Raw genomic sequence first — 27,924 nt, forward strand, 5'->3', positions numbered from 1 at the left:
GCACAAAAGCCAAACTGCTCTTCCTTTCACACATTTATAAATCCAGAGAAACTACTAGAGTTTTCTTTCAGGATATAGGCTAGGGAAGAGTTTGATCCTAAGGGCTGATAGTTTAACAGTATGGATGAAAGCAAAGGATAGCAGCTAGGAAAAAATAAAAAAGACAGAGTGAAAAAGGATACAATAAAATTTCATTTGACCAGCACAGGAATCACTGATTCCACTAGTTATTTTAAAACAAAAATGACATTAAGAAGAAATGGGTTTTGAGAGAAAACATTAAACTAGGTCAAAATAATATCATAGGGATGCTGTGACGTTTTCCACAAGGACAAGAAATGCAAGTAAAGAATTCCTAGTGTGGTACAACTTCCATGCAAACTTAATTATGTTTTGTTTTGACACATTGTACTAATAATAACAGCATTTTAGATTTAAAATATTGACAGTGTCATCATTGATTTGAGTCATTAAAACATTTCCCTCCTTTTCTATTATTACCTGGCAGGGCATACTCCTTCAGGAAAGAAATAAGAAAATATATGCAAGCTGCATAAAAATGCAATAAATATTCTTGCTACCATTTTCCCTATGTCTGTAGATTTTTTTCAGTGTCAGAAAGATTTACTACTGCTTTATTCAGAATTGCAAATATTTACAACCATTTGATAAAGGATTTGCAAACAAAAGCCAAGTATTGCAGACAAAAGCCCAAATCCTATATTTTCCTCCCCTGTATATTGTGAAGTGCATTTGATTTAAACGAGGCTATTCTGCAAAACCAAAGCTTAAAAACCAGAATTAATAAGATGGTCATCCTTAACATTAAATAATATCTAGATTTTTTTGTGCTGGACCATATCTCCAGTATTTCTAGATAAAATCTAATCATTCATTTTTCTAATTGTTATATTTTTAATATTTTAAAATTAGATACGTGAAATTCTTGTGTATGTTATTTACGTTTTTTATATGTGGCACACTCATAACTGTATTTTTAACTGCAATCACAATAGGCTGTGTAGTCACACAGAAGGCCTGAAAGAACACATGCCATCTGATTCCCACAGTTCACTGAAATCTGAAGTTTTCAGGACAAAGACTACTTATTTGATATTTCTGTAAGACTTACAACCTACTAAACCCAAAACCATACATGTAAAGACCCTTACTCCGTTCTTGTGTGTTACAAATTGTTTTGTACTGTCTTCCACAAAAATTGTCTTGCAGCACCAAAAATAGAGCAGAAACTACAGCTGACCAGATATTGGCCTCCCTGTCACATGGAATGAAAAATATCCTGTTAAGTTTGTGGCTATCAATAAAGACTGAAACTCTAGAGTGCACAACAACTTTTCCTTTTCTTTCTGATTTTGTTTTCACGATGCATTTACAAATTTTAAAACAATCAAAATAAGCATCACAGTATTTGGCGGTAACAGGGAAAACAACCAACCCCAGGATGAAACCAGAGACAACTGTGTCTTTGTAGCAAGACTTTTATGGGCCAATTTCCAAAGAAGCCCCTGTTTCTGGCCACGGGACATGTTTGCAGGGAGCCATTAGTTCCCCACACGGACACCAAGGCTGTTGCTCTTCTGGAACCTCTAATGGGCACAACTCTGGAGCAATCACAGCTCTCACTTTTCCACAGCATCTCTCTCTGGACAGCAAGCCCCAAATCCATCATCATCCAAGTAAGAGGTGACACAGGGATTTGGGGACGGACCTTCACCAAGTGGAGCTTGCAAGCCCTCATTTCACCTACGTAAGCTTAAGGCAAAGGACTCTTACCTGAGCTGAGCCAGAAAAGAAAGAGAAAGGCGGCTTTGCTAATCCCCATTTTGGCCCAGGTGGCGGGTGCTGGAAGTTGTGTGTGTTGGTGCACAAAGTTTTATTGACTTGTACTGGAGTGAGACAGCATCAAACAAACAAGGCAGGTAGGTTAAGTTAATCATTCTCCTGTGCTGTGACCCCCTTTGCCGTGGCTGTCCAAACAACCTTGAATTGGATGTATTACTAAATCAGACTCAATCATTTGTACCGGATGCGAGGAAATGTGAAGGCACTCTCTTGTTTTGTGGGGCATGTTTTTGTTCTCAAATGTTTAGATCTTTCTTTGCTAGAGAACAAACAGGAATTGTGCTGCTGGAAAGCATGGGAAATCATGCATCCAGGCAGAACCTGAATTTCTCCTGACACTAGAACTCCAACGGTAACATCAACCAGGCATATCTGTATTGATTTATAAGGGCCAACTTCCATTTAATCACAGGATAAGCATGATTATCACATCCAGATAATATTAGCTACGTAAAATAGTTTACTGTTACTTCTTTATTAAAGAATTCCTTCTCTTTTATGTTTCCTTGACCTAGAGTTTTCCTGTTTTTCTTTTATTTGAGAATAATACTTAAGAGTTCATTTTAATTTGATGGTGTGACTAGGTTTAAGAAAGGATAGCTCTCTAATGTTCTTTCTTACCAGACATTTAACCTCACACTGCTTGAATAAACTCATCAAGTGAGGATGTCAGACTTTGCTCATCCATTTGTTATCCTGATTTCAACATCAGCTCACTCTGCAGTTCCCAAGCAGCCTTTGCCTTGGAAAGACTGCAATGCAGCATCACTTCATGGCTTCTCTTGCATGTTAGGTCACTGGTATTGCTTCAAAACAACTTGTTGACTCTAACGTGCTAGTGACTCAACAGAGATAGGAGGGGGCTGAATACTGGATGAGGGGAAGATGTTTGAATGGATGCTGTTGAGTCATGCGGTTCTGGCTTGGGCAATTTAAGGCAAAAAGTTCATAGAATAATGAGTTCCTTCTAAAACCTAGTGAGCTGATCCACTTCCTGTTGTTCTGCTTATTTCAGGTAGAAAATGCATTGTACTGAGGGCTTGGGATAAATCTAGGGGTGCTGGAGTAAACATCTAAGAGAGTCATTCTAGTATTGGAACCAGATTAGCTGCTGTTTTACAGATTATGTGAAAAATGTGGAGCTGATTGTGCTTGTAGTCCTCTACAAGTTTTTGTCCTGTTGGGTGCTGTAATACCATGTTATCAGGTTGTCTTCTGTGCTTGAAGCTGTTCAGTCCAGCTTGTGACCAACAGCAAAGTGTGGGATATCTGTAGAGTCTTGGAAGACGGCTAACTCTAGGCTAGAGAAACAAAGCAGATGGGCCCAAGAAAGGAGCTGATGGCAGCTGGACTCAGCTGAGGAAAACACTTCAGAGGTGACAGAGAGAAGCATTTGGATACTGTGCAATTATATGGGGGCCCAGGCTTATCAGTTTTTAGAACAATTACTCATTGAGAAATAAGGATAAAAGGAAGGAGCAGAATACAAAGCAGGCTACACCGGACCAGTCAACTGGGAATGAACACTATTTCCTTTACAAGAGCTGAGGGTTCACCAGCCCAGCTGAAGTGCATTTACACCAATGCACGCAGCATGGGCAACAAGCAGGAGGAATTGGAAGTTATTGTAGGGCAAGGAGATTATGATGTAGTTGCCATCATGGAAACGTGGTGGGATGGCTCGTATAACTGGAGTGCAGCTATGGTGGGGTATAGACTCTTCAGGTGGGACAGGAAGGGCAGGAGAGGAGGTGGGGTAGCCCTCTATGTTAGAGAGTGCTTTGATACCCTTGAGCTTGATTATGGCGATGATGGGATCGAGTGCCTGTGGGTTAAAATTAGAGGAGCCCACAAGAAGGTGGATACTGTGATGGGAGTCTGTTATAGACCATCCAGCCAAGAAGAAGCAGCTGATGAGCTCTTCTATAAACAACTGGGAGTAGTCTCAAGATTGCTAGCTCTTGCCCTTATGGGAGACTTCAATCTTCTGGATATCTGCTGGAAGTACAATACAGCAGAAAGGAAGCAGTCGAGGAGGTTCCTGGAGTGTGTGGAAGACAATTTCCTCACACAACTGGTGAGTGAGCCGACAAGGGAAGGTGCCCTCCTGGACCTGCTCTTTGTGAACAGAGAAGGCCTTGTGGGGGATGCTATGGTTGGAGGACGCCTGGGACAAAGCAATCATGAGATGGTAGAATTCTCAGTCCTAGGTGAGATGAGGAAGGGGATTAGCAGAACAGTCACATTAAACTTCCAGAGGGCAGACTTTGGACTGTTCAGAAGGCTGGTTGACAAAGTCCCATGGGAGACAGTCCTTAAGGGCAAGGGAGCCCACGAGGGCTGGGAGCTCCTCAAAAAGGAAATCCTAGCAGCTCAGGAGAAAGCCATCCCCATGTTCCAGAAAAGGAGCTGTTGGGGAAAAAAAAAAACCAGCTTGGTTGAGCAGGGAGATCTTGAGGGACATCAAAAAGAACTGGAATGTCTATGAACTTTGGAAGGAGGGACAGGCATCTTGGGTGGACTACACAGAGGAAGTGGGATCGTGCAGAGTAAAAATCAGGAAGGCTAAAGCCCAACTAGAGCTCAGCTTGGCCAAGTTGGTGAAAGATAACAAAAAATCTTTCTATAAATGCATTAACAATAAAAGGATGACCAAGGAGAATATTCAGTCCCTATTGCACGCAAATGGAAAAATAGTGACATGAGATGAGGACAAGGCTGAGGTGCTTGATGCCTTCTTTGCCTCAGTCTTTAATAGTAAGGAAAGTTGTTCCCTGTGTGTACATATGCAGGAGTTAGAGGAGCAGAACAAATCTCCCATGCTCCAAGAGGAGGCAGTTAGAGACTTGCTTGCCCAGCTAGACACCCACAAGTCTGTGAAGCTAGATGGGATCCATCCAAGAGTATTGAGAGAGTTGACTGATGTGCTTGCCAAACCCCTTTCCATCATCTTCCAGCAGTCCTGGCTGGCTGGGGAGGTTCCACTGGACTGGAGGCTGGCTGATGTTGTGCCCATCTACAAGAAGGGTCGCAGGGAGGACCCAGGGAACTACAGGCCTGTCAGTCTGACCTCAGTGCCAGGGAAAGTCATGGAACAGGTGGTACTTGAGTGCTATCATGAAGCACATGCAAGAGAACCGGGTGATCAGGCCCAGTCAGCACGGGTTCACAAAAGGCAGGTCTTACTAACCAGGTCGCCCTCTCCTGGGTGGAAAACTGGTTGCATGGCCGGGCCCAGAGAGTGGTGGGAAATGGAGTTAACTCCAGGTGGAGGCCAGTGACAAGAGGGGTTCCCCAGGGCTCAGTGCTGGGTCCAGCCCTGTTCAATGTCTTTATCAATGACCTGGATGAAGGCATTGAGTGCACCCTTAGCAAGTTTGCAGGTGACACTAAGCTGGGTGGAAGTGTCGATCTGCTGGATGATAGGGAGGCTCTGCAAAGGGATCTGAACAGGCTGGACCGCTTGGCAGAGTCCAATGGCATGAGGTTTAACAAGGCCAAATGCCAGGTCCTACACCTGGAGTGCAACAACCCTGTGCAGTGCTACAGACTAGGAGAAGTCTGGCTGGAAAGCTGGCCTCTTCTCCCAGGTGACTGGGGACAGGACAAGAAGGAATGGCCTCAAGTTCCACCGGGGGAAGTTCAGGCTGGACATCAGAAAAAAATTTTTCATGGAAAGGGTCATTGGGCGCTGGAACAGGCTGCCCAGGGAGGTGGTTGAGTCACCTTCCCTGTTGATGTTTAAGGGACAGGTAGATGAATTCCTGAGGGGCATGGCTTAGTGATTGATAGGAATGGTTGGACTCAATGATCCGGTGGGTCTTTTCCAGTCTAGTAATTCTGTGATTCTGTGTGAGAGCTACTTAAGTCTGATTTAGGCCCATGTGGTTTTAAAAATCTTAACCCCCTTTTCAATTTTCACCCCAGATCCTAGGTTCTCTCTCTCCTTCTCCACAACTCTTGACTCCCTTGGTCACTCCCTTGTCCCCAGACACAGCCAGCATCTTCTCTCCTGTCCCCATGCCTCCATCCTACTAGAAATTCTCAGAGAGTGTTTTTTCTTACTCCAATGCAAAATTTATTTTCTGTACAGTCCTGCCCTCCCTAGCACCTCTGGCACATTCCCCATCCTTCCATATCCTCCATTTCCACTGACATATTCACTGGGCTGCTGCATTATCATCTGCTGATTAAAGTGTAAGGAAAAAGCTGTGTATGTGGGTTACATGTAGCTGTTTCTCCTACATGGGAGAGGCTTGAAAAGTCTGAAGTTTTAGTTGAGTTTGTAAAACTCTTTGGTGAACACTGTATTTTAGAGATTTTAATCAGTTAGCTTTTCCCACAGTTTTTCAAAACCAAAGGAGCTAACTGGTGTAGCCACAAGTGTGCTAACATGTTCAGGATAGCCTGGGAACATCTATATGTAGCATATAAGCAAGGACTCTATTTCAAGCTTTCCTTGTGCTAAAGGCCCACACTTTTTCCCTCAGTTGCCACTTTTAACTTGGTTCTGGCTCAGGACAAGGTTCTTCTCTCAGTCTCATCGCTATTGAACCTGCTTAAAATGTACATGCTTCGGTGTGGACTCTCCTGATTTATCTCTGAAGAAAGGAAAGAAAACTTGTGGTACCATTTCTTTCAAAGGTGACAATGTAGATTTAGAGATACAATTTCCATCTCTATCTTAATGGATCCGATCTTGGAAAACTAGACTTGGGGATATTGTCAACAACTGATCCTCATACAAAAATGATGATTCTGTGTGTTTTCCACAAGAAAATGTCAAAAATGGAGAAAAGTCCGGACTGGCACTCCTCATTGCTGTCTTGTGGCAAAGATGAGACCTCTCAAGACATCCTGCTTGGAAGGATCTCTTGTAAACTGTTGACTTGTCTATCTTCTTTTGTGCCTCTTTTCCTTCATTGATCCACGTAGTATCTAAATCTTTCCCCAGTTCTGGTCTTGTGGTGTTTGTTCTCATTTGTTTGACCATTGTGAGGCCTACGATAGGTGGAAGTTTATCAGGTCTTATTTCAGAGTCAGGGTACATTAGTTAGCACAGTGGTTAAAATATAAACAACAGTAGGAGGCTTTTTAAATAGAAGTTGACCCTTGAAATTGGGTTTACTGTAAGCTCAGAAAAATCCCCTGCAAAAGAAATTGCAAACAATGTCAGAACACGAGTCACACCTTATTAAATAAATTCACCTAAATGTAATTTCCCTAAATTTCAGAATTGAAAAAGGCAGAAAACAACTACATAGATATCAGTTATTTGCCAAAATGAGAAAGGAACAAAAGTAAGATTCAGTAAGTTGAAGGGGAAAATCTCAAAAGGCAGCTCTAAGAGAAGGCACGGCTGCAAGACTGGAGTAATAGTGAACTGAAGGTGCTCATACAAGAGCCCCAAAGGGTAATGCTATGGCAGAGATACACGAGTTGCTGGGAAATAAGGAAGGTATTTTTCTTTTCAAAGACAACCAGAACAAGTGACAAAAGAGATTTACATAGTCCTGATTCACAGAGACAGAGGGAACTTTGGGCAGCGAAAGCAAAGGAATAACGTGGATGACTTCTAACAACAGGATGTGCTGTGGTAATGTGGGAAGGTGTTCAGGAAGGAAAAAGACAGCCAAGTTAAAACCAAATTCTGTCCCTGCTCTACGCATGAAGGCACTCATAGGGCAGAAGACCTGGTGGATAAGCTCATCTTTCTATGGCAGTTTCTGGCCATGGACACTAGTGTATCCGAGGAAAGGAAAGCAATTATGACAGTGAGGTAACACAGGATGTTTTTTCAGCTGTGAAAGTTTTGGGATTTAAGATTGTAATTTGTTCAGGCTTCTGCTAAACATAAGAAATCAGCAGCATAAAGTGAGACAAGCATATGAGAAGCGGAGAGGTTGGGAAGCGAGGAAGCTGAGTGTCATCTTTATAGCTGAAAGATCTAAAGAATTAACTACTTGTGTTTCTGTGTTGCTGAAATAAAATCTGAATAAACATGGACCATGCAATTGCCTTTAACAGAGCCGAGAAGAGCACTTACGCAATAGAGAATCTGCAGCCTTTACTACAGGTGATTAAGAGAAAATGCAGTCCTTTTCCAGCCTTAAAAGCATGGAGGTGAGGTGTGAATTCATCTGTAAATATCTAGAAATAATGCCCAGTTCAGGAGCCATGGTGTTTAGCACAATGTGTGCTAGAACTCTTTGTACATGAGGGACAAATTCATCACATCACCGCCAGGTAGGGTGGCAAAAGCTTTCTCCATTTCGTAGACAGAGAGCTTTGGAGAAACCGTAACTAAGTTAAGAATGGTTTATAGCAGCCTAACCTGGTGGGCAGCTTTGAGTCCTGCTCGAGTGTCCCAGCATGTAACGCCCAGCACTAGTGTAGTGCTTTAGGAAACGGTTCAGCAAAACCACTGCGCTGATCGGCTGTAGCCTATTCCATGTTTCTGTCAGTGGGAGCAAGTGTCTTGCAAGCAACCCTATTGTTTCTTGATTTTTTAATTCTCCTAATGTACGGCAACCACCACCCTGCCTGTGAGTGCTAGTCAGTCCTTATGTGTGGGACTGTGCAACTGAAATGGAAGAGCAGCACGCAACAGGGCCCAAATTCAACCGGTATGTCTATTTTTCCTTTTAATTAGATTTTCTTCTTAGAAGAGTCTATAAGATAGTGAGTGTCTGTTCAAAATATTTGGAGTTACTGGGGAGTCCTCGGATGAGGGTGATGGCTACTTAGCAGAAGAATGTAGAACAGAAGAGCAGAATAGCTGCTTTTCCACTTCTGGTTAGAAAAGCAGAGAAGAGAATTTGTGGAGAGAATTTGCATTTTATTCAACAATTGCCCAAATGCCCCCAGCAAATGCGTGGTGTTTGTTCAGTGCTGTTTTGGTATTTGTCAACACACTTAGACAGTTATGTACAACGATCCCTGCAGCAGCGTGTTGTTTACCAATGGTTACAGCTAGTGATGAAATGGCCTGTCTAGAAATGTCAGTGAAATAGGATGAACATTTATAGCTCCTTGCTTCTATGACAGCTACAGAAGAGAGGGAAAAACAATGTCCATTTTCCACGTAATGTATGTATTAAGATTGCCAGTGGAATTTCCATTTGTCACATACATGTAGGTTTATTTCTGTGCTTGTTATTAACTCAGTAACTTGTATAAAGGAAGGATGTTTTAACCAGTTTATTCTTACTGAAACAAAATGCTAAAAATGGCAAGGTAGCAATGATGCTGTTATATTCCATTCAAGGCTGCATGGAGTGGGATCATTTCAAGCAACCTAAGTCAATGAGATTTTCAACAACATGTCAGTGAGGTGAGAACATAACCTTCAGATCTACTTTAATATTTTGGCAGATTTTGTGTGTGTGTGTGTTCATGTGTGAGCATATGTGTTTATGTGTGCAAGTATAACGTACAATAATATCTTCTTTGTTGATGATGGTTCAAGATTAATAGATGTTATATAGAGATCCTTTATTCTTTAATAATTTTTCTGTACCTATGCAAAAAGACCTTGCCATTATATTCCGCAGCTTGTATTTTCTGGACACAGCACTGAGCTTGGATCAGGAAATTTTTCATTAGAAAACATGGAAAATTTACTGAGCAGTTTTATCAATTGCACCTGTTATGTCAGGTCCATGTCCCTAATTTCTATGACAATGTATTTACACAGTCCTAGTGAGTTGCACTGTAAATATAAAAATAGATAAATATAAAAATAGGTATATTAGTTAGACACACTGAAAGACTGAAAAATGCAACAATCCTTGCCACAAGTAGTGCATAATTACATGCCAAAACCATGCAGATAACTCATAGTAAATAAAGAATTCCCATGCTGCAAGAGAACAGCTAAAACTGCAGTCATTTTCTCAGCTGGAGAAAATAATGTGGGATTTCCAGACTGTATTCTCATCAAAGATAAAAAAAAACCTACCAAGACACAAAAAGACACCCAGAAAACACTCAAAACAACTGCAGAACCAGGTCAAAGAGAGTTTTCAGCCCCTGAAAACATCCTGTAGCAAGAGAATGTGCTGCTAATAAATCACATGGATTTTGAGGAAAGAAATGCAATTTCCAAACAGAATGCATGGTGAAACGAAAATTGTCATGTTTATTAGAGAGCCCAGGAATAGCTACCCTGATGGTCACCCCAAATCTATCCAAATAGTACTGACAGGTACTCTGAGAAGAGCATCCGAGGAGAATGGCCTTTTTTGAAACTTGAAATCAAGAACAATAGCCTTTGGTATATGTGAAACAGCAGCAGCATTTCAGTAACAAATGAGGGAGTTGTTGGGTTCCACGAGGAGTATGTAGCTGCACACATCTGTGCTGCTGTGATCTGTGAACCACAGGCAGACTGTACAAAACCTCTGCAGTCAATGGTCTCAGCTAGGTTGGCAGAACCACAGCAGGTGCAGTTCAGTGTCTACAAGAAAGGCAGTATCAAAACTGTGAAATTTCCATTTGGCAAAGCCTATAGGAACTGGAGAATGCCTTACAGGCACCAAGAGAAGCAGCAGCAGTTTTTGGATTTGGTCACTTATTACAGAGAATTTGTGCTAATGTTTTTCGAAGGAACAACGCTACTGGCAGAATTTACAAAAGCAATAGTCGATGAGGAGTAGAAAGAAAGTGCCAGATTGCAGAAAGCTTTTAATGTGCTCCAGGAAACATTGTGCTCAACAGGTTCCGAAGGTATTCAAGTTTGCTTTTTACACTCTTTTTCCCTTGCTCTGGGTGCCAATCAGGCCAGGATCTGTGGCTATATTCAAGGAGGTATTCATTCCCTATTGGATGCAAAAGGAACAATAGTGACACGAGATCACACCATTGCCGTGATAGCACTCCTCAGTAATTTGAGCCTGCTCAGGCACATCAACAGCTGTAGTGAATAACAGAAACCAGTCCCTTGCATCTTAATACTTTGATATTTATACATGAGTATAGAAAGCCAACAGAAAAAAGCAAGCCAAAATACTTCACTGACCACCACAGCACGCTCTCTGTAACAGATTCTGTCTTGGACTGTAGATCAAAAGGAGGATTTCCAAAAATGTTTGTAATAATTTCATGATATGCTAGATTAAAAGCACTTGTACATCAATTTCACTGTCATGCATGAGGATGTATTTCAGCTAACGATACAAATAGTTCACATGGGATGAAAACTTTTCCAGGGTAGGAAAATGTCTGTGGCTTTGCCACAGTTCTATGTGAGGAACAAGCTTGCCTTTTGTGAGGAGATTTTTCTTTTGATTGCTTTTTATGGAGTCCTGGTTCAGTGCTCTTAATTTATCTTAGGTTTTGCTTTAGATTCAGTTTTTCAGGAGCTGGCATGGAAAGCAAATTAACTTTTCCATGGACCATTTAAAAATATAGCGGTGGAGGGAACCACCCTGTGACTAAAGGAGAAGACATCTATTACTGCAATTTTTCCTGAGACGGGTCAGTAGGTGACTTAAAACCTTCTGAGCTTCTCCACCAGAATGAACGTAGCAGCCTGGGCTCCAAACCAGGTCCAGGGTATTAATTGATACATAGCAACACCGAGAGTGACAGCAGTGCTACAACTGAGCAGAGTCACTCAGGATTTTTCAAAATAAATCGTGATGATCCTCCCTTCAGATATCTCCTGTTGTTCTTACCAGGGGTCTCTGGCTCTGCCCCATCACAGGAGGGTATGGTGCAATATTCCCACCGGGCAGTTATGTTGGTGGTGTAACACCACGGCATCTTCTCACCATCGGGATTTCTACAGTAGTTTTCCTCTAGGCTCCTGAAACAGAAAATCTGGCTAAGAAAAGCCTCTCATGGAAACTTAGTAAAGGTTATGAACAACAGGGGAATGTACCTTGCTGCCTAGTTTGCTGCTGTATTTGCTGTTTGGTTACTGCTGTCATTTACCGATGCCATTTACTAGATGAATTATAGCAATGTACTGTTGTTTTGGATATGCTAAACCTGACATCTGCTAGATTGATGGATGAAACAAGAGCCTGCATTTCATGTAGGACTTTGAGGCCAAGAGCAGCACAGCAGAAACATAGAGTGGAAGGATCTAGCCGCGAGCAAATATCATAATTCTAACTTTCCTATTTCTCATTGCGTCACTGAAGCAACAATACAGTAAACCAATGAATTGGAGAGGGAAAAAGTCAGTCAAGCAGAGCTTGAAAGTCAGAAGAGGAGACAGTAGTGTCCATGAACAGAGAAGTGGATATAAAGAAATGTGGGAAAACTTTGAAAAGATGGAATCCAGCAGGTGACAAAAGCTGGTGTAACCAAAGTTCTTTGCAACTTAGTTGAAGAAAAATGAGATAAGTCTATACCTTGGTACTTCTCATGAACACGGAATAATGGAGAGGTTTCACTTACTTGCAGGGATAGTTTTCAGGAGTGCGAGCATGTCTGTGAGGAGATTGAGAACTCCAGTGCTGACAGGTATTTCCCGATTCAGTAACAGATATCGTGCCTCGATAGTCTTCTCCTCTTCCTGACAGACACTGACGCCCTGGTGCAGGAGGCGGCGGGGGTGTTGCTATTGCAGAAAAATTAACATTTTAAAAACCAAAACCAAAACAACAAGTACTTTGAGTTTTATAATTAAGCAGGCTTTTCAGCGGTCTTCGCAGGTAAGGCTTAAAGACCAAAGTATTTGGAAAGTCCAAAAGGTTGAGAAAATACCTGAAAATATCTTTTTTTCCTTCCCCTTTAACATATTCACAAAGAGTCAGATTGCCAGAAGAGCACTTGCATCTGCCCTTTTACAGAAGCCAGGATACAACACAGCCAAGCACTAGCAGCCTCATCAGCACAAAGCTGGAGAGTGAGCAAGTGGTAATATTGTGAAGAAAACTGGGGTGAAAGTGGCAGGCCCATCCATGACAGGTACAGGTATATGTGCAGATATAAAAGAGGCATATTCTATCTAGTGAAAGCCAGAGACAGCAAGGATGAGGTCTGGTGAGAAGTCCCAAGGAAAAGTACTGTAGCAAGGACATGCCTCTGGGGGAAAGGGAATTGAAAATGTGGAGAATTTAATGAGAAGAATAAAACAAGAGCCAGAAGATTTTCAGGAAGAGTCAAACTGTTTCACATCAAAAGAGGACTATCAGAAGAAACATCACAACTGCTGAATGCCTGGTCATGGAAAAACACATCAAGGAATGGAGATGTGTTCCAGGCAAAACCATTAGAAATGCCAGTGACTGTAATGTGTGGCCTCAAACGAGCTATCAGAAGTTCATTTCAAGGTTCATTATTTTTTCCCTTGGCATGAAAGTCAAGTCTTTTCTTCTTTCTTTTATCTTTGGGGCCTCTTCTATTTGTTCTAGCTCCTTACATCACCCTGAATGGAAGCTATCTAGATTTCTTTGTGTCTAGAAGTCAGACTCACTGCAACGAGGAACATCACAATATTCCCAGCGTGTAGTTGGGCTGGTAGTGAAACACCAGGGCCGAGGTTCACCATCAGGATTACGGCAATAATTCATCCTCAAGTCCTTCTCTGGAAAACTGAACAGCAATCATAAATTAAAAAAAATGTTGCTAGTGACTGAAACAATTATCCTGCCTGGGACAGAGTGGTCTTCAGGCCACTTCTGATGATAAACAAACCTTCACAGAGTTTGACTCACCTATCTGGGTGGTATCCATGAGAGTGAGGTTTCTGGGAGGCCCAGCTCTGGCACTCAAGCCCAGACACTGTTGTTGCAATTGTTCCACGGTAGTTTTCTCCACTGCAGTGCATGCACTCTACTGTAAGAACAGGATAGAATGAGGACAGACAAGAGAGACAGACATTCCTTGAGGAACTGCTCCATAAATACTTGTATCAGGTGAAACTCAAGAGCCTGACCAGCGCTCAGGGCTGAAGGAAAGTCTTTTTTTTGGGTCAAAGTGAAAGCTTATTTTTCTTGGTAAGGTGACTTCAACTAGCTGATTACATTCACAGTATTCCATTAAAAAAAAGCAAACAAACCAACATTAGGGACTATAGATTTTAAAAGAGTTAAATTTAAACTACTAAGCTGTAAGTGAAAATCTATGCTGTCATGTTTTCTTGATTTTTGTACTTTTTTTTTGTACTATTTTTGATTCTATTCTAGGAATATGAGCTGTGAATACACTCATATATTATTATCTATGGAAGAAACAAGACTTTATATAGCTGATTTGGGAGTATTTTATTATCTTCCTTGTTAGCGTTGAAAACATCTTTGGAAAATTTCAGTTTGAATTAAACTCAAGTATGGAACTAATACTTGATTAAAAATAAAACTATCTGAATAACTTCACATTCTTCAGCACACCTTCCAATAAGTTCAAGAAATTGACATAAGTATCCTGACCTTCACACTCTGGGATGTTACAGTAGTCAAATCTGGTAGCAGGATCTGTTGTGTAACACCAGGGTCCCTTTACACCCCCATCAGGATTTCTGCAGTAGTTTTCCTCCAGTCCCGCATTGGGATATTTTTCAGGTGTGTAACTGAAATGGAATTGAAATGGGATTAGAGAATAAGCAAAATGTCCCAGCTGTTCAGATGAAGACTCTAAAAATGAAATCTTTATCTGAGGATCATTTTGTAGATGCTGTTCATTAGAAGTTCCCCAGTTGCTACTGTGTGCCTTTGCTAAAGAGTTAGAGGTGCCATAGCTATAGGCCTCAGGAAATGTGGTGCCTCAAAGGCCAGTCGTATCTTTAATACTTGCATTTACTCCAGCTGCTCAGTTTCCAGCAATGTATGCTCTGCTGAGGTTCATTTTATCATGCAGAGGAAAATCTCCTCTGGGGCATGTGCCCTGGGAGATGCAACGAGAATATATTTGCTGAAATGGGAGAGTTCTCTGTAACCTGAACACTAGCCATCTCAATATGAGTTTACTAAATAAACCCAGGGTGTTTTCCTTTAAATACAAGAAATACTGCTCTGTTAATTTCCTGTGGATTCACTGATAAAATGATGTACTTTTACCTCATCTGCCAAATGATGTATCTTTGTTTCTACCACATTATACGTTTAGCCAAAAGAAGTTCTTGCCCTGAGGAGATTAGTGGAACATTCTTATTTCGGCAAAGCCAGTGTTTCCTTATTGAGCATTTTACTCATTTGAGAATAACAAAACTTAAAAACAACTGGCAAGTTTGACAATGTCCCTCTTGATCATGTAGCTGTCATTTCACATCTGTGAGTTACAACTCTGATTAGAGAATTATTTTATTCTAGTGTAGGAAATTATAAGGAGTCTTTATAAGGAGATTTTGAACACCAAAGAAATTGCTTATGAAACTAGTTAGCAGATAGAAATCCTTAGCAAAATTTCAGAAAAACATGCATGTATACAAAAAGGCCTTACTTGGGTTTATGAGGGGCAGTATCAGACCACTTCTGGCATGGCACACCTTTTTGGGTTTTAGCTTCTGTTCCTCTGTAGTCTGCCCCTATTCCCTCCTTGCATTCTAGAAGATAAACTGAAATGAAATATGCTTAATTAATCTGTATCATGAGATGTCCATTGTATTTTAGCATATACAAAATCGATTTTCATGCTAATAAATTTAAATAGTTGGTTATATTTTTACTTTCTTATACTATCCAAACTAGACAGCTCACATTGCAAAAACCTACTAGTTACCTGATGTCTAAGTTGAATTAATTAGCATCGAAAAATTTATATAAAAGCCAAAAAACTTCCAAATGAGAATTCCAGAGAAATAAGTGTAACACAACCTGTTCCTTCGGCAATATACAACGTATTTAAATAATAAAATAGGCTTTTAACATTTAAATATGCACTAGAAAAAAAAACCCAAACAGCCTGTTTTCACTGCCTTCTATGATGTTACTATAGTTACTCACAGTAATTAAAGTCAAACTTTGAAAGAGAATTCACCTGAATTCTGCTGAAGAAGAAAACAAGACAGAATCACTGTGCATACACGTAGATAGCATTTTACCAGCTTAGGTAAGCAAAATTGTTTAATTTATATTATTTATATAACCTTTGGTTTTTTTTCTGTCTGATGACAAATAACTAACTTTGATCCCCAAACTCAACCCATGTCCTTTTGGTTAACTATTTACAAACAGATGTGTGCGTAACAATTCCCAAATGTTAGCTTTAATTCTTATTACTTTTTCTATAAGCTAGAGAAGATTAGCTTTCTCTTTTATAGCACATACCATAGAAAAAAAAATTTAAAACTGAATTTTACACCACTTGTCTTCCTTATCTTTGAATGCAAATATAATGAGCAGTTAGGTGTCATCAAGTAATTGCTTTAATTGGAAAAAATAATGTTACTTTTAAGCAATAGTATTGCAAAAGAATCTGGGCATATTAAGTTCCTTGAAGCATCAGGATAGCAACAGCTGCTGGAGACAGCAGTATGATTTGCCCAAGTATAAGCTACATTTTCCTTTCTGTTCTGTGGCAATGGATTTAATTGATGTTATCATTATAATGGACACATAATTATTTGAATGGACACCTACACAATAGGCTGTGTTTTTCATGTTCACGATACCTAGTCTATAATTTTTTCCTGTAGATAGATGTGCCTCTTCTTTGACATTTTGATCGTGTAAAACTACAGTTTTTCACACCTTTACTGGTAGGCTTCTGTTCTTCAAGAAAGTAAGATCCATGCCTATGACCTCAAAAGGCTTATAAGGATGTCATGACAGTTCCTCACTGAATATTGCAGAACTCACATCCAGGTTCTAACCTCAGTGGATCCAAAGGATGTCTCAAAACCAAGCCAGAATCACAATCTAGATCCACATCACAGTATGGAAGTTAAATCAGTATGGATTATTTACATGTAAATTATTTGTTCAGTCTTTAAAATTTGTTACTTGCCAATTGATCTATTCAGTTTTCCTTCTACAAGAGGAATTGTAGAATTACTTAGCTTTACTTAGTCATGATTCAGGAAAATTCCCGCCAGGCTCTGGCTATAGTAAAAATACCTTATGTTCAAAACATTACGTTACTTACCAGTCACATACAGAAAAAAAGGCAGATGGCTGGAGGCTTCAGAAAAGGACTGTCAGTGGTCTTTGGTCCAAACCCCAGTAAAATTCATGGCCAGCTTCTGAGCTGGATGAAGCCAGTCAGAGCTCTGTCCAGACAATATCTGTAAGAGTGAAGGCTCCACAGCCTCTCTGGCCAGTGTGATTCAGTGCTTACCCACCTGCCCTGTGAAAAATGGTTTTTCCTTATATCTACAATATCTGAACAAAATCTCATTCAGATGCTCAGTGGCAATCCAGCTGAAGCTATTGAACTGTTTCATAAAATCTTCTTGCCGGTGTTATACACACAGCATTATCTTATCCTACAAGTCTTTGCAGGTCAACAGAGGAATAAGGATGTAGTTTTCTGGAGGTCATCTATATTTACAGTGCAATTATTTTGATTCTTGACTCTTGGTTAGAAACTGCTCTATTGAAACGACTCCATGAAGGAGTGCAGCAGCTGAGAGTCTGGTTCCTTTTTCCTCTGCACGCCCCTTTCTTTGTTAAAGGAGACTAACCTCTTGGTAGATACTATAGTTTCCAGTTTCTGAATATTCTCAAAGACATTAATGTTTTTGGAAAAGCTACCAATGAGCAAATGGTTAAAGACAATGTCCAAGAGGTCATTTAACATTGAGCAGTAGTAATTCAATTCAAAGTTTAACGCATTATCTTACTTGTCTGACTGATCAGAAAGGAGTTATTTTCTCCCTTGTGTTTTACTAAAGTCAGACAGCAACACAATGAAACTTATGTTACTTCAAAATTAAAGCACATTCCTTTTTCCCTCTTCACAGAAAGAGTTCAGTCTTGATTTTATTATTCAAAAATAGTCTTCAACCCCAGTCCTTTGCCTGCATCTGGCATAAGGTGATAGATTTTTAAAAGAGATGATAAAAAATCATATAGCTGCCATTTCTAGAAGACAGACTTCCTATTTTCAAAAAGAATAGGAGGTCAAACTCACTTGAGCCACATAACCCTCATCTATGACAAAATAAACATAAAACCCCCCACATATAAAAAGGTAGAAATAAAACATGTAAAAAGTAGAATTAGAAAATACTTTTTGTCAATTAATTATATTAGAAATATATCTATTAGGATGAAAGTTTCACCAAGTTCATATATTGAAGACCATTTGATACAGGATTTGCAAACTAAAGCCACGTGTTGCAGACAAAAGCCCAAATCCTATATTTTCCTCCCCTGTATATTGTGAAGTGCATTTGATTTAAATGAGGCTATTCTGCAAAACCAAAGCTTAAAAACCAGAATTAATAAGATGGTCATTCTTAACATTAAATAATATCTAGATTTTTTTGTGCTGGACCATATCTCCAGAATTTCTAGATAAAATCTAATCATTCATTTTTCTAATTATTATATTTTTAATATTTTAAAATTAGATACATGAAATTCTTGTGCATGTTATTTAAGTTTCCTATATGTGGCACACTCATAACTGTATTTTTAACTGCAATCACAATAGGCTGTGTAGTCACACAGAAGGCCTGAAAGAACACATGCCATCTGATTCCCACAGTTCACTGAAATCTGAAGTTTTCAGGACAAAGACTACTTATTTGATATTTCTGTAAGACTTACAACCTACTAAACCCAAAACCATACATGTAAAGACCCTTACTCCGTTCTTGTGTGTTACAAATTGTTTTGTACTGTCTTCCACAAAAATTGTCTTGCAGCACCAAAAATAGCGCAGAAACTACAGCTGACCAGATATTGGCCTCCCTGTCACATGGAATGAAAAATATCCTGTTAAGTTTGTGGCTATCAATAAAGACTGAAACTCTAGAGTGCAAAACAATTTTTCCTTTTCTTTCTGATTTTGTTTTCACGATGCATTTACAAATTTTAAAACAATCAAACTAAGCATCACAGTATTTGGCGGTAACAGGGAAAACAACCAACCCCAGGATGAAACCAGAGACAACTGTGTCTTTGTAGCAAGCCTTTTATGGGCCAATTTCCAAAGAAGCCCCTGTTTCTGGCCACGGGACATGTTGAGAATAGTACTTAAGAGTTCATTTTAATTTGATGGTGTAACTAGGTTTAAGAAAGGATAGCTCTCTAATGTTCTTTCTTACCAGACATTTAACCTCACACTGCTTGAATAAACTCATCAAGTGAGGATGTCAGACTGAAAAGATGTTTGAATGGATGCTGTTGAGTCATGCAGTTCTGGCTTGGGCAATTTAAGGCAAAAAGTTCATAGAATAATGAGTTCCTTCTAAAACCTAGTGAGCTGATCCACTTCCTGTTGTTCTGCTTATTTCAGGTAGAAAATGCATTGTACTGAGGGCTTGGGATAAATCTAGGGGTGCTGGAGTAAACATCTAAGAGAGTCATTCTAGTATTGGAACCAGATTAGCTGCTATTTTACAGACTATGTGAAAAATGTGGAGCTGATTGTGCTTGTAGTCCTCTACAAGTTTTTGTCCTGTTGGGTGCTGTAATACCATGTTATCAGGTTGTCTTCTGTGCTTGAAGCTGTTTCAGTCCAGCTTGTGACCAACAGCAAAGTGTGGGATATCTGTAGAGTCTTGGAAGACGGCTAACTCTAGGCTAGAGAAACAAAGCAGATGGGCCCAAGAAAGGAGCTGATGGCAGCTGGACTCAGCTGAGGAAAACACTTCAGAGGTGACAGAGAGAAGCATTTGGATACTGTGCAATTATATGGGGGCCCAGGCTTATCAGTTTTTAGAACAATTACTCATTGAGAAATAAGGATAAAAGGAAGGAGCAGAATACAAAGCAGGCTACACCGGACCAGTCAACTGGGAATGAACACTATTTCCTTTACAAGAGCTGAGGGTTCACCAGCCCAGCTGAAGTGCATTTACACCAATGCACGCAGCATGGGCAACAAGCAGGAGGAATTGGAAGTTATTGTAGGGCAAGGAGATTATGATGTAGTTGCCATCATGGAAATGTGGTGAGATGGCTCATATAACTGGAGTGCAGCTATGGTGGGGTATAGACTCTTCAGGTGGGACAGGAAGGGTAGGAGAGGAGGCGGGGTAGCCCTCTATGTTAGAGAGTGCTTTGATACCCTTGAGCTTGATTATGTTAGAGAGTGTTAGATCGCCTGGGACAAAGCGATCATGAGATGGTAGAATTCTCAGTCCTAGGTGAGATGAGGAAGGGGATTAGCAGAACAGTCACATTAAACTTCCAGAGGGTAGACTTTGGACTGTTCAGAAGGCTGGTTGACAAAGTCCCATGGGAGACAGTCCTTAAGGGCAAGGAAGCCCACGAGGGCTGGGAGCTCCTCAAAAAGGAAATCCTAGCAGCTCAGGAGAAAGCCATCGCCATGTTCCACAAAAGGAGCTGTTGGGGAAGAAAAAACCCAGCTTGGTTGAGCAGGGAGGTCTTGAGGGACATCAAAAAGAACAGGAATGTCTATGAACTTTGGAAGGAGGGACAGGCATCTTGGGTGGACTATACAGTGGAAGTGAGATCGTGCAGAGTAAAAATCAGGAGGGCTAAAGCCCAACTAGAGCTCAGTGCTCTTAATTTATCTTAGGTTTTGCTTTAGATTCAGTTTTTCAGGAGCTGGCATGGAAAGCAAATTAACTTTTCCATGGACCATTTAAAAATACAGAGGTGGAGGGAACCACCCTGTGACTAAAGGAGAAGACATCTATTACTGCAATTTTTCCTGAGACGGGTCAGTAGGTGACTTAAAACCTTCTGCGCTTCTCCACCAGACTGAATGTAGCAGCCTGGGCTCCAAACCAGGTCCAGGGTTTTAACTGATACATAGCAACACCGAGAGTGACAGCAGTGCTACAACTGAGCAGAGTCACTCAGGATTTTTCAAAATAAATCGTGATGATCCTCCCTTCAGACATCTCCTGTTGTTCTTACCAGGGGTCTCTGGCTCTGCCCCATCACAGGAGGGTATGGTGCAATATTCCCACCGGGCAGTTATGTTGGTGGTGTAACACCACGGCAACTTCTCACCACCGGGATTTCTACAGTAGTTTTCCTCTAGGCTCCTGAAACAGAAAATCTGGCTAAGAAAAGCCTCTCATGGAAACTTAGTAAAGGTTATGAACAACAGGGGAATGTACCTTGCTGCCTAGTTTACTGCTGTATTTGCTGTTTGGTTACTGCTGTCGTTTACCGATGCCATTTACTAGATGAATTATAGCAATGTACTGTTGTTTTGGATATGCTAAACCTGACATCTGCTAGATTGATGAATGAAACAAGAGCCTGCATTTCATGTAGGACTTTGAGGCCAAGAGCAGCACAGCAGAAACATAGAGTGGAAGGATCTAGCCGCGAGCAAATATCATAATTCTAACTTTCCTATTTCTCATTGCGTCACTGAAGCAACAATACAGTAAACCAATGAATTGGAGAGGGAAAAAGTCAGTCAAGCAGAGCTTGAAAGTCAGAAGAGGAGACAGTAGTGTCCATGAACAGAGAAGTGGATATAAAGAAATGTGGGAAAACTTTGAAAAGATGGAATCCAGCAGGTGACAAAAGCTGGTGTAACCAAAGTTCTTTGCAACTTAGTTGAAGAAAAATGAGATAAGTCTATACCTTGGTACTTCTCATGAACACGGAATAATGGAGAGGTTTCACTTACTTGCAGGGATAGTTTTCAGGAGTGCGAGCATGTCTGTGAGGAGATTGAGAACTCCAGTGCTGACAGGTATTTCCCGATTCAGTAATAGATATTGTGCCTCGATAGTCTTCTCCTCTTCCTGACAGACACTGACGGCCTGGTGCAGAAGGCGGCGAGGGTGTTGCTATTGCAGAAAAATTAACATTTTAAAAACCAAAACAACAAGTACTTTGAGTTTTATAATTAAGCAGGCTTTTCAGCGGTCTTCGCAGGTAAGGCTTAAAGACCAAAGTATTTGGAAAGTCCAAAAGGTTGAGAAAATACCTGAAAATATCTTTTTTTCCTTCCCCTTTAACATATTCACAAAGAGTCAGATTGCCAGAAGAGCACTTGCATCTGCCCTTTTACAGAATCCAGGATACAACACAGCCAAGCACTAGCAGCCTCATCAGCACAAAGCTGGAGAGTGAGCAAGTGGTAATATTGTGAAGAAAACTGGGGTGAAAGTGGCTGGCCCATCCATGACAGGTACAGGTATATGTGCAGATATAAAAGAGGCATATTCTACCTAGTGAAAGCCAGAGACAGCAAGGATGAGGTCTGGTGAGGAGCCTCAAGGAAAAGTGCTGTGGCAAGGACATGCCTCTGGGGGAAAGGAAATTGAAAAGGTGGAGAATTTAATGAGAAGAATAAAACAAGAGCCAGAAGATTTTCAGGAAGAGTCAAACTGTTTCACATCAAAAGAGGACTATCAGAAGAAACATCACAACTGCTGAATGCCTGGTCATGGAAAAACACATCAAGGAATGGAGATGTGTTCCAGGCAAAACCATTAGAAATGCCAGTGACTGTAATGTGTGGCCTCAAACGAGCTATCAGAAGTTCATTTCAAGGTTCATTATTTTTTCCCTTGGTATGAAAGTCAAGTCTTTTCTTCTTTCTTTTATCTTTGGGGCCTCTTCTATTTGTTCTAGCTCCTTACATCACCCTGAATGGAAGCTATCTAGATTTCTTTGTGTCTAGAAGTCAGACTCACTGCAACGAGGAACATCACAATATTCCCAGCGTGTAGTTGGGCTGGTAGTGAAACACCAGGGCCGAGGTTCACCATCAGGATTACGGCAATAATTCATCCTCAAGTCCTTCTCTGGAAAACTGAACAGCAATCATAAATTAAAAAAAATGTTGCTAGTGACTGAAACAATTATCCTGCCTGGGACAGAGTGGTCTTCAGGCCACTTCTGATGATAAACAAACCTTCACAGAGTTTGACTCACCTATCTGGGTGGTATCCATGAGAGTGAGGTTTCTGGGAGGCCCAGCTCTGGCACTCAAGCCCAGACACTGTTGTTGCAATTGTTCCACGGTAGTTTTCTCCACTGCAGTGCATGCACTCTACTGTAAGAACAGGATAGAATGAGGACAGACAAGAGAGACAGACATTCCTTGAGGAACTGCTCCATAAATACTTGTATCAGGTGAAACTCAAGAGCCTGACCAGCGCTCAGGGCTGAAGGAAAGTCTTTTTTTTGGGTCAAAGTGAAAGCTTATTTTTCTTGGTAAGGTGACTTCAACTAGCTGATTACATTCACAGTATTCCATTAAAAAAAAGCAAACAAACCAACATTAGGGACTATAGATTTTAAAAGAGTTAAATTTAAACTACTAAGCTGTAAGTGAAAATCTATGCTGTCATGTTTTCTTGATTTTTGTACTATTTTTTTGTACTATTTTTGATTCTATTCTAGGAATATGAGCTGTGAATACACCCATATATTATTATCTATGGAAGAAACAAGACTTTATATAGCTGATTTGGGAGTATTTTATTATATTCCTTGTTAGTGTTGAAAACAGCTTTGGAAAGTTTTAGTTTGAACTAAACTCAAGTATGGAACTAATATTTGATTAAAAATAAAGCTATCAGAAGAACTTCACATTCTTCAGCACACCTTCCAATAAGTTCAAGAAATTGACATAAGTATCCTGACCTTCACACTCTGGGATGTTACAGTAGTCAAATCTGGTAGCAGGATCTGTTGTGTAACACCAGGGTCCCTTTACATCCCCATCAGGATTTCTGCAGTAGTTTTCCTCCAGTCCCGCATTGGGATATTTTTCAGGTGTGTAACTGAAATGGAATTGAAATGGGATTAGAGAATAAGCAAAATGTCCCAGCTGTTCAGATGAAGACTCTAAAAATGAAATCTTTATCTGAGGATCATTTTGTAGATGCTGTTCATTAGAAGTTCCCCAGTTGCTACTGTGTGCCTTTGCTAAAGAGTTAGAGGTGCCATAGCTAAAGGCCTCAGGAAATGTGGTGCCTCAAAGGCCAGTCGTATCTTTAATACTTGCATTTACTCCAGCTGCTCAGTTTCCAGCAATGTATGCTCTGCTGAGGTTCATTTTATCATGCAGAGGAAAATCTCCTCTGGGGCATGTGCCCCGGGAGATGCAACGAGAATATATTTGCTGAAATGGGAGAGTTCTCTGTAACCTGAACACTAGCCATCTCAATATGAGTTTACTAAATAAACCCAGGGTGTTTTCCTTTAAATACAAGAAATACTGCTCTGTTAATTTCCTGTGGATTCACTGATAAAATGATGTACTTTTACCTCATCTGCCAAATGATGTATCTTTGTTTCTACCACATTATACGTTTAGCCAAAAGAAGTTCTTGCCCTGAGGAGATTAGTGGAACATTCTTATTTCGGCAAAGCCAGTGTTTCCTTATTGAGCATTTTACTCATTTGAGAATAACAAAACTTAAAAACAACTGGCAAGTTTGACAATGTCCCTCTTGATCATGTAGCTGTCATTTCACATCTATGAGTTACAACTCTGATTAGAGAATTATTTTATTCTAGTGTAGAAAATTATAAGGAGTCTTTATAAGGAGATTTTGAACACCAAAGAAATTGCTTATGAAACTAGTTAGCAGATAGAAATCCTTAGCAAAATTTCAGAAAAACATGCATGTATACTAAAAGGCCTTACTTGGGTTTATGAGGGGCAGTATCAGACCACTTCTGGCATGGCACACCTTTTTGGGTTTTAGCTTCTGTTCCTCTGTAGTCTGCCCCTATTCCCTCCTTGCATTCTAGAAGATAAACTGAAATGAAATATGCTTAATTAATCTGTATCATGAGATGTCCATTGTATTTTAGCATATACAAAATCGATTTTCATGCTAATAAATTTAAATAGTTGGTTATGTTTTTACTTTCTTATACTATCCAAACTAGACAGCTCACATTGCAAAAACCTACTAGTTACCTGATGTCTAAGTTGAATTAATTAGCATTGAAAAATTCATATAAAAGCCAAAAAACTTCCAAACGAGAATTCCAGAGAAATAAGTGTAACACAACCTGTTCCTTTGGGAATATACTACATATTTAAATAATAAAATAGGCTTTTAACATTTAAATATGCACTAGAAAAAAAACCCCAAACAGCCTGTTTTCACTGCCTTCTATGATGTTACTATAATTACTCACAGTAATTAAAGTCAAACTTTGAAAGAGAATTCACCTGAATTCTGCTGAAGAAGATAACAAGACAGAATCACTGTGCATACACATAGACAGCATTTTACCAGCTTAGGTAAGCAAAATTGTTTAAGTTCCTATAAATGCAGGTGACGTTATTTCATTAAAATTCACTATGTCATGAATGAGACTGTTAAAACAATGAATCTCTGCTGTGCAAGATAGAATGAATGGTCGGTTGTGGGTGCATATTATATATGTCTTTTTATTCTCAGATTCTGGAACTTCACTGTACCTTCATGAAAACTGGAAAAGGACGAGTGAAAGAATTAGCAGTGAAATCCTGTCTTTTTGTCAGTCAAGAGGAATTTTAATGCTGAATGAGCCTGGGGTTTGTACTCGTAGCCTTGAAAATATTAAATATTTTAAAATTATTTATTGTTAAATTAAATGAGAACTGAAAGCTCAATGTTGTCATATTTTTCCCAGGAGGAGGGAGCAACCCTAACCTCATTGCAGCCTTTAAGATTATTCTCAGAGGACTGAACAATCACCTTTCCCAGCAAAGAGCTTGTGACTGGCAGGGGAGAGCAGGCTTTCAAAGATTGGCTCTGGCAAGGCATGGCTGAAGAAACTCAGACCTTGGGATGTTCTGTAAGAGCCTCTATATCTGCAGTTTAGGGACAGTCACATGTCGTATGGCTTAGAAAACTAAGCAGGAAACTCATTTAATTATTCTCTATGCACAGGGCATATTTCATCAGACAACTCCTCCTTTCTATCTGCAATGAGGCAATCTGTCTTCTAGGTCATGACCTGGTTTGTATCAATGTTTTAAGTAGTGTCCAAATCAGATATTTGTGGAGATCCAGTTTTGCATCAACTTTTTTCAGCATCAGAGTTATACCAAACATGACGTACAAGCAGAAGATTAACATAAGTCTGGAGAAGTAGTATCATTTTAGAGAGCTATGTCTTGTCAAAAGCAAAAAGAGCTAATATTTGATTCTGAAATAAGCTCCAGCTCTCCTGTGGGCCAAAAGGTAGTTTAGACCTGGATTTATAGTTGTATCTTTAGGCACATTTTTATTTCAATGTATACATATATATAGGAAAGTCTACTCTAAAAACTTAGTTGGAAGTCATTTGCATTCCTCAAGCACTTTTGCAATAAATTAACGTTAAAAACCCCAATAAGTGAACATTGAATCAGTCAAGTGCTGACTCTTTTTGTTTGCATAAACTTTTGACCATTTATATAACCTTTAGGTTTTTTTCTGTCTGAGGACAAATAACTAACTTTGATCCCCAAACTCAACCCATGTCCTTTTGGTTAACTATTTACAAACAGATGTGTGCATAACAATTCCCAAATGCTAGCTTTAATTCTTATTACTTTTTCTATAAGCTAGAGAAGATTAGCTTTCTCTTTTATAGCACATACCATAGAAAAAAAAATTTAAAACTGAATTTTACACCACTTGTCTTCCTTATCTTTGAATGCAAATATAATGAGCAGTTAGGTGTCATCAAGTAATTGCTTTAATTGGAAAAAATAATGTTACTTTTAAGGAACAGTATTGCAAAAGAATCTGGACATATTAAGCTCCTTGAAGTATCAGGATAGCAACAGCTGCTGGAGACAGCAATGTGATTTGCCCAAGTATAAGCTACATTTTCCTTTCTGTTCTGTGGCAATGGATTTAATTGATGTTATCATTATAATGGACACATAATTATTTGAATGGACACTTACACAATAGGCTGTGTTTTTCGTGTTCACGATACCTAGTCCATAATTTTTTCCTGTAGATAGATGTGCCGCTTCTTTGACATTTTGATTGTGTAAAACTACAGTTTTTCACTCCTTTACTGGTAGGCTTCTGTTCTTCAAGAAAGTAAGATCCATGCCTATGACCTCAAAAGGCTTATAAGGATGTCACGACAATTCCTCACTGAATATTGCAGAACTCACATCCAGGTTCTAACCTCAGTGGATGCAAAGGATGTCTCAAAACCAAGCCAGAATCACAATCTAGATCCACATCACAGTATGGAAGTAAAATCAGTATGGATTATTTACATGTAAATTATTTGTTCAGTCTTTAAAATTTGTTACTTGCCAATTGATCTATTCAGTTTTCCTTCTACAAGAGGAATTGTAGAATTACTTAGCTTTACTTAGCCATGATTCAGGAAAATTCCCGCCAGGCTCTGGCTATAGTAAAAATACCTTATGTTCAAAACATTACGTTACTTATCAGTCACATACAGAAAAAAAGGCAGATGGCTGGAGGCTTCAGAAAAGGACTGTCAGTGGTCTTTGGTCCAAACCCCAGTAAAATTCATGGCCAGCTTCTGAGCTGGATGAAGCCAGTCAGAGCTCTGTCCAGACAATATCTGTAAGAGTGAAGGCTCCACAGCCTCTCTGGCCAGTGTGATTCAGTGCTTACCCACCTGCCCTGTGAAAAATGGTTTTTCCTTATATCTACAATATCTGAACAAAATCTCATTCAGATGCTCAGTGGCAATCCAGCTGAAGCTATTGAACTGTTTCATAAAATCTTCTTGCCGGTGTTATACACACAGCATTATCTTATCCTACAAGTCTTTGCAGGTCAACAGAGGAATAAGGATGTAGTTTTCTGGAGGTCATCTATATTTACAGTGCAGTTGTTTTGATTCTTGACTCTTGGTTAGAAACTGCTCTATTGAAACGACTCCATGAAGGAGTGCAGCAGCTGAGAGTCTGGTTCCTTTTTCCTCTGCACGCCCCTTTCTTTGTTAAAGGAGACTAACCTCTTGGTAGATACTATAGTTTCCAGTTTCTGACTATTCTCAAAGACATTAATGTTTTTGGAAAAGCTACCAATGAGCAAATGGTTAAAGACAATGTCCAAGAGGTCATTTA

General features: G+C 39.9%; 1 protein-coding gene across 1 annotated transcript in view; it reads right to left on the reverse strand.

Annotated features, from left to right (window-relative positions):
* Window positions 1-27,924, reverse strand: part of LOC138717357 (apolipoprotein(a)-like) — a 122,352-nt gene that overhangs the window by 54,847 nt on the left and 39,581 nt on the right. The window contains exons 13-25 of the mRNA XM_069850873.1: window positions 23,511-23,653; window positions 22,797-22,917; window positions 22,556-22,674; window positions 21,541-21,703; window positions 20,811-20,941; window positions 15,256-15,370; window positions 14,247-14,386; window positions 13,533-13,653; window positions 13,292-13,410; window positions 12,271-12,433; window positions 11,541-11,671; window positions 10,724-10,777; window positions 1,795-1,863 (exon numbers count right to left, since the gene is read on the reverse strand). Of these exons, the coding sequence (XP_069706974.1) occupies window positions 1,795-1,863; window positions 10,724-10,777; window positions 11,541-11,671; window positions 12,271-12,433; window positions 13,292-13,410; window positions 13,533-13,653; window positions 14,247-14,386; window positions 15,256-15,370; window positions 20,811-20,941; window positions 21,541-21,703; window positions 22,556-22,674; window positions 22,797-22,917; window positions 23,511-23,653 (1,589 nt within the window). The remainder of the gene's footprint in view (window positions 1-1,794; window positions 1,864-10,723; window positions 10,778-11,540; window positions 11,672-12,270; window positions 12,434-13,291; window positions 13,411-13,532; window positions 13,654-14,246; window positions 14,387-15,255; window positions 15,371-20,810; window positions 20,942-21,540; window positions 21,704-22,555; window positions 22,675-22,796; window positions 22,918-23,510; window positions 23,654-27,924) is intronic.

This window comes from Phaenicophaeus curvirostris, chromosome 2, assembly GCF_032191515.1.
Source record: "Phaenicophaeus curvirostris isolate KB17595 chromosome 2, BPBGC_Pcur_1.0, whole genome shotgun sequence".
Classification (NCBI taxonomy): Eukaryota; Metazoa; Chordata; class Aves; order Cuculiformes; family Cuculidae; genus Phaenicophaeus; species Phaenicophaeus curvirostris.